At 35.3% G+C, this 10,931-nt stretch overlaps 1 protein-coding gene across 1 annotated transcript in view; it reads left to right on the top strand.

The window, feature by feature from the left end:
• Positions 1-10,931, top strand: part of LOC307148896 (gamma-aminobutyric acid receptor subunit pi) — a gene marked incomplete at its 3' end in the record, with an annotated part of 59,525 nt that overhangs the window by 32,125 nt on the left and 16,469 nt on the right. Inside the window, exons 3-5 of the mRNA XM_079854832.1 lie at positions 5,447-5,559; positions 8,225-8,292; positions 9,410-9,627. Of these exons, the coding sequence (XP_079710958.1) occupies positions 5,447-5,559; positions 8,225-8,292; positions 9,410-9,627 (399 nt within the window). The remainder of the gene's footprint in view (positions 1-5,446; positions 5,560-8,224; positions 8,293-9,409; positions 9,628-10,931) is intronic.

Genomic DNA, 10,931 nt, shown 5'->3' with positions numbered 1-10,931 from the left:
GTCGGCGCTGATGCTCATGACCTCCTCAGCACCTCCAAGATCAAACCAGAGAGAAACTAAGAGGACCAGAAATGATGAAAGAGGCGAATGATGTGGGGAGAACGTTGCTCTGTTTTGCATGGAGATTTAAGTCAGATGTGGAGAATCAATGCATTCTTCCTTTAAATACATTTCCTAAAATGTTCACAGGATGTCACTCTTCAGGAAGTCAAACTATAGTGACTCTGAACATTAAAAACATAGAGGAAGTGTTTTAATTAACATACAGAGAAATGACACACTTGCCCTTTTCATGTTGAGGATCAGTAAAGTGTGTAAGGCAAGTGTGTAATGAAGGTCAGAAACGATCTTTTCCATTAAGGGACAGTATTTGCCCTGTGGAATTGATTTCCAGGGGCATTTTTGTTTGTAAGGTCAATTTTCACATGGCATGCATGTATTGCACAATGTTGTATAATGCAAATATAAACAGGAATTCATTGCAAGAAGGGCTTCAATATTGTTGATTGCCCCTGATATCGTAATAATTATTATTAATATTGATTAATATAATATATAAAACTTGTTTTGGGGAAACGGTGCATCATATTCTTTAATGCAACATTAGTTTATTGCTTTTTACACATTAGAAAATCAAGACTTCACATTGTTTATTTTATTAGAGAATTTCTTCATCATTGGTGACTTGTGTAAACATCTGTGATTGGCCGCTGCATTCGAACGCTCAACAGAAACGTGTCTGATTGGTTCTAATGCTCAACCCAGAAAAAATACACAAAAATAATGTTTTTATGCGACACGTGCAGATCTAAACGTAATGCAGCAACACTTCATTTTCACATTTCTCTTTAATCGCAACAGTCGTAATACATTTTGTTTAATTGTGAAAGGATATTTTTTTGCCCACTTGAATTTGGAGGGTATTTTTGTTCATTTTGGTGCCATTTTTGCTTTAATATCTTGGTTTTATGGGTATAAAAGAGCATCAAGCTAGTGTGAGTGTGGTTTAAGTGTTCAGAAGTGTCATTACACTGACGTTGTTTGTGTAATGCATCTTGCATAGCCCTGTTTTTGCGGGTTTATTTTTATGCAAATAGAAATGCATCCGAACTTAATGGCATCTGCCAAATCATTCCAACAGGTTCTGGAGAAATAATTCCTTTCCTATTCCCAAATCCATCTGGAAGTGACCCGATGAGGTGCTGTCAATCTCTCAATCCCATCATCCTGACAGATACGAGTTGATAATTCCAGTTTGATCTGAAATGCTGCTTTCATGATTGAATTTATCGACCGTTCCTCTGTTTCTTCTGTTTTCTAAAATTAATCATTAAGAAGCAACAAGAGCTGTCACGTTTTCTTTTAGAAGTGCTGCTGGATCTCATAAAGCCTGTCACACAATCTGGCTCATTTTTTTTTATCCAAAATCAAAAGCACTTTGTGCATGAGTTGTTTTGTTTATAAGAGCATTTTCTGAAATTCAAGCATATTCCCCCCAATTCCCATTATTGTAATGCCAAAAACATCATGATCACTACTGTAATTATAAAGTATTATTTAAACTATCAAGTATTTTTAGATCCTGGTAAAACAGGAGTTATGCTAATTTAATAATAAAAAAAATAATAAAAAAACGATTGAAGTAGAATCATTGTTGAGAACTGAATTATAAAGAAAGTAATGCAAAACAAAAAATATTTTTATGCTGAAATAGGCTTTGTTTTCTTTTTCTTTCTAAAAAATATAAATATAATTTCGATAAATCTTTAGTTTATGGTCCAATTCTCACTATTAACTAATTACTTATTAGCATGCATATTACAAGGATATTGTCTGTTTATTAGTACTTATAAAGCACAAATTAATGCCTTACTCTGTAACTTTATTTTAGGGTCCAATTCTCACTATTAATTGCTTATTAACATGCATATTTCTATGATATCTCCTGTTTATTAGTGCTTATAAAGCACATATTAATGTCTTATTTTGCATGACCATATTCTACATCCCTTAATTTAACCATTAATTAATAATCCCTTACTATTAATAAGCAGTCATTAGAAGTTTGAGGCAAAAGTGGTAGTTAATCGTGACATTAGGACTCTAATCTAAAGTGTGACCATCATTTCTTTCATGTTCTTTGATTTTGGAGTGAGTTGTGACCTGGACAAAGTTTTGTGAGATTCACCCTGATATGGGGAAACTGAAGGTCATGTTAGGATTCCTAGTGTGTGAAAGCAAAGCCAAACGCTGTCAGAAACGGAGCTGGAGAGGTTCCTTCTCATCCCACACACACACACACACACACACACACACACACACACGACCCCACAGGCCTGGCAGAACAACAAACGCTCGTCTGATAAAACACACTCTGCATCCGCTGTCTCTCATTCTCACACACACACACACACACACACACACACACACACACACACACACACACACACACACACACACACACAATTCATTCTGACTGATGAATCTGAATGTAGTGTTTACATGAACGCTAAACATGTGATCGGGTTGATGTGTGTGTTTATACGTCACAAGCTTTAAATCGGGATAGATTTTTTGACATGCACGAATACACAGTTTCCCGCTGTTTGCCCATAATAACCATTCTCATACATCGGTTCTTTATGTGTTTTAAACAGCAGACTTAATATTTATCTATTTCTGGTATAATTTGGAGGCGATGAGCGTATGAGCCGCTGTGCCGCTGCTTATATTGATCAGTAAAACTGGCCAAACCCAGTCGTGTGTGTGTGTGTGAGTCTGAAACCAGCACTGGTGGCCGTCGTCCTGCTCCACTTCACACACGCAGGGAAAGGAGGATTATAGAAAGACGGGAAACTCATTTATACGACACTTTATTCATCAGGAGAACGGCTCGTTCAGCGCGTCACACGTCATTACGCTGTTTCAGCGCCATCGCACATGCGCAGTCCTTCCAGTTTCAGTGTTCAGTCTGATCAAGTGTTCACATGTTCTCTGGATCGGGTTAGAAAAGGAATAAATCACTCCTTTCAATCCGATCGAAATTGAATTTGATTTGAGCTCAATCGGATCGGTTAAGGTGTTTAGATGAAGGCTTTCCAGTCCGACTGAGCCGTCAATCCCATTACTGACGGATTATTTGTAAACGCAGCCACTGATGATCCTCTGGCTCTCCTGGCAGGGAAACTCACCTCACACAACCTCTGCAAAACCTGACAAGGTGGAGGAACATTTGAGAGGAAACAAGGGTTGATTTTGTATTGTGTGTCTGTTTAGATGCACAGCTGGAAACTCAGATGTTGTGCTTTTATAGCTCAGCACACTAATGGAGTTTCTCAGATGTTTGTCCTAAAATTTATTTTTAGAAAAAGTATATATAGACACTAATGGGCTGGTTGTTAACAGTTCAGTAAACGGTTGTGATGTTGAGATGTTTTGATCTTCTTTGATTTCAGTGAGTGGCTCGTTTCCTCCTCAAACGTTTACATCTGCATTATTTCTCTTTATTCCTCAGAATCTGAGGCGTCGACACCATCATTTTGATTTTTTTGTTGTGGTTAAAACAGACTTAAAATATTAGTTTAGGGACATAAATTTGTTTGCGCCACAGAATAAAACATTTTAAAAGATAATTGCGACTTTTTATCTCAGAATTGCATGTTATAAAGTCAGAATATAAGCTCTGTGAGATATAAGCTCGTAATTGTGAGAAATAAACTGCATTTCTGAAATCTTTTCTCAGAATTGCGAGTTATAAAGTCCAATTCTGAGGAAAAAAGACTTTTTTTTTCAGAATTGCGATTATATCTCGCAATTCTGACTTTACAACATACAATTGCGACTATATATCTTACAATTCTGACTAAATCTCACAATTTCATGTTATAAAGTCAGAATTGCAAGATATAAACGCAATTTTCAATTCAAGTCACATTTATTTGTATAGCACTTTTCACAATACACATCGTTTCAAAGCAGCTTTACAGAAAATGCACGAGTCCACATTACAATAGCAAGTTTACATTTCGCAATTCTGACTCCAAACTCCAAATTGCGACTTTATATCTCGCAATTCTGACTGTGAATCATAATTACATAATAAAGTCATAATTACATTTTTTTTTTATTATTCTGTGGCGGAAACAAGCTTCTATAGATTATATAGTTGAGATGCATGATTAACTGAAATAAAACCGAAATTGCAATATGGCATTTATCAAATCTCAATGCCTGCAATATAATTAAATTAATTTGCAAACGTGCTTATCAACGTTTATTTTTCTGTCCAATTATAAGTTTGATGGTTTAACGTTTTAAAATGAAGAAATTAGGACAGCCATAAAAAAGAATAATTACTATAAAATATTATTTTACATTGAAATATTACAATAGTAATATGTATTTTCTTTTTTAGTAATAATAATAGTTATAGTTAATATTTTATAGCCATATTGATATATAAACACAAAATATTAGCCAAATTATGCAGCTCTTAAACAAGCACAGCAAACCTGGAATTGTTTTTAATCACATTTTAAATATCAATTCGAAATGTTCGACCTAAGTCTATAGAAGCCTTGACAATTTTAAAGGAACTAGTTCAAATTGTAACCAAATGTTCTCTGATTATGTAACGTGCATGCAGGAGTGTAACTTTGTTTTAAAAAGTGGGTGGGGCGTTGCTAACACAAAGCTAAATCCTAAATCAGATGTATGTACAATAACATTACGATGTCCAGCAATCGATTTAAATAGTACATTGGGTTTAATTTGTTGTTTAATGAGGTCTAGTATATGTTGTTATTGGTGAGAATTTCCACGTGAATAAATTCAAAGATCAACAAACGATCTAAACGAGTGCTCTGCTAGTTAACTGGAGATGTTTTATTTATTTTTATTGGTACATTCGTGCCGCGAGATGTTTTAAAAGTGGTGGGGACATGTCCCACCCGTCCCACCCGCAAATTACGCCTATGTGTGCCTGAAACTGATGTTCAGTTAGATCATTTCTATGTTTTACTGTCAGTTTTTACCGTGCTCATCTGTCCTGTATTTACTGTACATGTCACACACACACGCAGGCGTCGTTCATGGCATCATAAATGCGTTAGTTTCTGCTGAAGGTGCATTGCTGTATTTCGCTGTTCTGTGCAAAAGCCAAACGTGATGAAATCCGAGGGTACGTTCTCATGTCTTCCACACTAACGGATCAAAGTAATCCAATTATGAACAAATTAGCGTATGTTTTCCCTCTCTCCTTTCCCTCTCTATCTTAATTTAAAGTTGTTCTGGGATCTCCGACACTCTTATCAGTGTGGGCTTCCGATTTTACGCCGAAACAAATTGTTCATCAGCGTTTTGCCCCGAAATAATGAGCGCGTAAATGTGCTGAGGACGCCAGCGTTCGGTCTCTTCATTCATATTCCTCTGTTTTTCCCACGCACAGGTTCTTGGAAAACTCTCTGCTCAGCGCCGAAGTGAAGGATGGAGAGATCCTTCCTCCGACCATCCAGAAGCTGATGAAAGGATACAACAAATACCTCCGGCCTTTCTTTGACAGTAAGGACGTGATGAATGTTTAATGCGTGTGTATGTCTAAGGCGCTTCACTCCCTCACATTGCTCATTTGAAAGCAGATTGATTGATGCTCCATTATATTACACATTCAAATGTGAATTATAAATGTGATTAAGCCACAGCATCATCAATCAGAAAGACACTTAGGACAAGTGTCGTTATACGTGCATAACAACATGCATTAGCTAACCTTCTCAGCTGTGGCTGACCTGACAGAAGAAGACTTCGGTCTGTCACCTTTTTCACCTTTGTTGCCTTTGGCTTTTGGCTTGCTTAGTTGGGGACGTTTAATTTAATATTTAATTTAATATTCAACAATATTATTGATCTGCCTGCATTGACATCATATATGAGACTGTGGGCTCTATTTTAACGATCTGAAACGCAAGTATCAAGCGCGAAACGCAAGTAACTTTGTGGGCGGATCTCGGCACTGTTGCTGTTATACCGGCGGGATAAATTACTCTCTGACGCAAATCTAAAATGTGTTGGTCTGAAGTTGCTTCATTACTCATAGGTGTGGTTTGGGCGTAACGTGAAATAAACCAATCAGAGCGTCATCTCACATTCCCTTTAAGAGCAGGCGCGCTTGTTCCATGGCGGATTGCTATTATAACGGCGGATTTGCCAGGAGCGGTTCACAGCCGAGGAGACCGGCGCTCTCGTCAGGGCCGTAAAACACAGAGAAGTGACATTGGGGATGGAGAAACACACCCAGATTAGCTTCGCTTAAACAGGCGTATAATAATTTGGGTAAATGTGTAAGCTAGATTTATGCTTTTATAATAAACTATCTATCTATCTATCTATCTATCTATCTATCTATCTATCTATCTATCTATCTATCTATCTATCTATCTATCTATCTATCTATCTATCTATCTATCTATCTATCTATCTATCTATCTATCTATCTATCTATCTATCTATCTATCTATCTATCTATCTATCTATCTATCTACCTACCTACCTACCTACCTACCTACCTATCTATCTATCTATCTGTCTGTCTGTCTGTCTGTCTGTCTATCTATCTACCTACCTATCTATCTATCTATCTATCTATCGTAATAATGTATGATTTGCAAAAATTAAAACTGCTGCGTCTGTGTAGATGAGAGAATCAAAGTGTATGCGCGTTGTGCACACGCTACATTATGGCTTTAAGTAGCATATGAATAACATGCGCAACAATGCGTTCATTCACATCACATGTTAACATAGAGTACAGTTATACTCTAAGACATTGCAATTCATAAAAGTTCATTATGTGCATGTGCTTTAAAGCCTTGCCAGTTAAGCATGTCATTCGCAGACCGATGCGCTGTTCTAACATGCGCTTTTCTGAGCGCAAACACAGACACTAAAACCCTGTCAAACTAGTTATCTTAGTTATCTTTTGAGACTTATTGCACTAATACTGTCAAATACACACAAGGTTTACATAAACATTGATTATTGATTATGTCTAAAGTGGAAGCACACATTTAAGAGAAAAACGGCTGTGTGTCGTATGCGTGTATATTAGATGTGTGCCGGTCTTAAAGTGACAGTAGCCTAAAGTAAACATGCTGCCGCTTGTCCTTAAAGGGATAGTTCGCCCAAAAATTTTAATTCTGTTCTTGTAAAATAAACGTAAATTATCTTTAAAATATATTTAAAATTATATTACCTACATGTGTTTCACATTCTTTTTGTGACGAGAAAACATCCCTACAGCTTCTGGAAGTGAACATCAGTGTTTTACTGTCGCATAAGAAGTGTTATTTTAACATCGGTGGGGGATCAGGGGTCAGGTTATCCTACATTAGGGTTATTAAACAACATAAACTCAATAATCACATGTAAAAATAAAACTCTGCTTAGTTGTCACTGTATGAATGAAATATATACTGATTCTCATTAAAGCTACAAAAGTTATTCAGCCGAGAGCAGCGAGTGATTTTACGGCAGTTATTGCAAGCCGTTGTGATATGCATATCGCAATATATACATTTGCGATATTTCGATAATTTTGTTGTGTTGTGCAGCCCTAATTTGCTTCTTGCACTTATATTATAATGTATTTCTCACGGCTGCTCGTCTCGGAATAAATCTCCGCTCTCGGCAGAGAAATCATCTCTCGGCAGAGAAAAGCGAGTGCCGTTCTGTGTGTTTTGCTGGTGAATCCAAAGGGACAAATCCTTTAATAACAGTGAAACTCATTGCCCGGTTTCTGTGGTAAACTGCTTGTATTCAGCGTGATCGTCACGGACTGACCTGAATCAGCTCAGACGGTCAAACCACGTGTAAAACCAGCCGTAGAAAGAGCGCAAGTGTAAAAAAAGAAAAAATAAAGTGTAAGGAAACCAATGATGAGAGCATTTTTGATTATTGCCTCAGCAAATATTCTACATCTTGTCGTGTTCCAATGCAAACATTGCTGTTTTTTGTTAATTTGTCCCCAAAACTGTTCATTTAAATCATTGCATGGCTCTGACTCACTGTGTTTATGTAAAGAGTTTAGAGGAAGTATAAAACACATACGCTTTCCACATGATCAGCTTTAATGAGCAGAGAGAGTTTCGCTCCCAGGGTTTCCTTCTTTAACAGCGATTCTCAGAGTGATTAATGCACATGATATTTACATGCCATCTCTGTCGTTTAGATGGTCCAGTGACGGTGGGCATGAGTTTGGACATCGCCAGTATTGACACTATTTCAGAGATCAACATGGTGAGAGGAACAGTGCAACCTCACACACACACACACACACACACAGAGACACACACACACACACACACACACACACACACACACACACACACACACACACACATCTGGGGTGTAAATGAGAGATTTTATACACCAGCTTACATGAACTTGAATATTTTTGTGTGCTATTTTTTATTTATTTATTTATTGCTCATACTTGAGGTTTAGGATTTGTTAAAATTCTAATATACTTTTGTCTCATCCCACACATTATTATTATTATTATTATTAACAACAGTCATTTAAAAAATAAAAATAATAACAATTATATTACTAATAATAACAACGAATAATGGACAATAAATAATGATTTTAAAAACTATTTATTATTATAATTTATATTTAAATTTTTAATTCACAACAATAATAAATACAAAATGATTATTAAAAATATGTATTATTACTATTATTTGTTTATTATTAAATGTAATACAAATAATAATAATAAGAATGATAATAATAATAATAAAACAAATGTAAACATTAATAAATAATAATATTTACAAATTATTTATATTTATAATAATTATTGTTTTTTATGTTCAAATGTCATCAATAATAAATATTAAAATAAATAACTATTTATTTGTATTATTAGTAGTATTATTAGTAGTTTAATATAAATAATAATAATTTAACTTATTATTATTATTATTTTAATTTTCAAATTACAACAATAATGAAAAATAAATTATTTATTTATTTATACTATTATTTGTTTATTATTAAATATAATAATAATAATAATAATAATATTTAAACTATTATTATTATTTTATTAAAATTACAGAAGAATAATGCTACTAATAATGAATTATTAAAAATAAATTATAATATTTACAAATGATGTATTATTATGAAAAATTATTAGTATTTTTTTTATAATAATATAACATTTATTAACATTTATTGGTGTTATTATTATTACTATTATTATATTATTATTAAAATCTTTACCTCAAGTATTAAACTTTTGATCCCACACCGTTTCTAATTGGCTGTTCATAAAATGTGTGTATTGTTTGCTAAATCTCTGGACTGTTGTATTACGAGTGTTTAATTGCGTGTTTGATTGCAGGATTACACGGCCACCATCTTCCTGCGCCAGCGCTGGACCGACGAGAGGCTGGTGTTCGAGGGCAACAAGAGTCTGAGTCTCGACGGGCGTCTGGTGGAGCTGCTGTGGGTCCCGGACACCTTTATAGTGGACTCCAAGAAGTCCTTCCTCCACGACATCACAGTGGAGAACCGACTGATCCGGATCTTTCCCAACGGAACGGTTCTCTATGCCCTCCGGTGAGGCTTTCTCTGCTCTCTACACTGATATATCACTGTGAATCTGCTTAAGCTGTCTTGATCAGGGATATATATGATCCGATATATGTTCATTTTTATTGTGATCGGCCCGATAAGAAAATTTGGCTGATATATTAAAGCCGATAAATAATGGATTATTTCTTTCAGCTGAGACTCTTCAGATGCACACTGTTCAACATGATTGTTTTGAATGGCTTTAAATATGATTGTAGTCACTTCAAAAAAGGAAAATAGAGTTAAAGTGCAAGTCTGTCATATCGGCTACATAACATTATAATGAGAACGCTATAATTGTGTGCTTGGGACATGACTTTTAATGATGAGATTTTTGTTTTTGTAATCAGGCTCTCAAAAATTATATAAAAATTTGGATTTAGATTTATCGGCCAATATATCGGTTATCGGCTTTCAAATATAAAGAATTATCGTTATCGGCCAAAATGTTCATATCTGTGCATCCCTACTCTTTGGTTTAAAGGAGTAGTTCACTTCCGGACAGGGACGTCGTTAGGCCTATTTTAGGGGGGCTGAAGCTACCCCAAAATGTTCCTAAGCCCCCCTAAATTATAATAAGAACAACAATAACAATTCGATTTATCAATAACCGTATCCTCATTCATATTTAGGCGCAACAAATGATATATATCCAGCTACAAAAAATAGCCGAAAAGTCGGAAGTTGGACAGTGCAAAGAGTCGTAACAGAGCTGCCAACTCTCACGCATTCACCGTGAGACACACGCAATTGACACTTTTCACACGCTCTCACGCCACACATCTATTTTCTCACGCAGAGAAAAATCGCGAAGCAAAGAGGACACGGAGACCGACAGACTAGAGCAGGTTACTTTATGATATAAAAGAATCTCAACTCTCAGATTCTGTCAATTTTATTACGAAATTCAAACAATAAATACCGTTTTGGCGTTTGTAAATGTTACGTGACAGATCCCTAGCGCACGTGAACCGATCATCTTTACTAGCTAATAGTAAATAAACACAAACACTGTTGAAAGATACAGTAGTAGGCTACAACTTACCGAAATGTATATTCCTTATACAAAATATCGATCAATCAGTGTTTTTTATCAGCGTGAAGAGGTCAACAGCTGGAGAACAATTATGTCACATTTACCTCAGGAAAGCCATTTAATGACCATAATAGGCTACAGCATGTAGTTGGCAAGAAAAAAAGAGCAATAGAGAGTATTTTGCTAAATATGTGTTCTATATTACATATTTATTATATTTTTAATTATATCATTAAATAAAGTTGTTATTATA

This window comes from Squalius cephalus, assembly GCF_949319135.1.
Source record: "Squalius cephalus genome assembly, chromosome: 21".
In the NCBI taxonomy this organism is placed as follows: domain Eukaryota; kingdom Metazoa; phylum Chordata; class Actinopteri; order Cypriniformes; family Leuciscidae; genus Squalius; species Squalius cephalus.
Note: the sequence above shows the minus strand (reverse complement) of the source record. Positions and strands in the feature narration are given on the sequence as shown.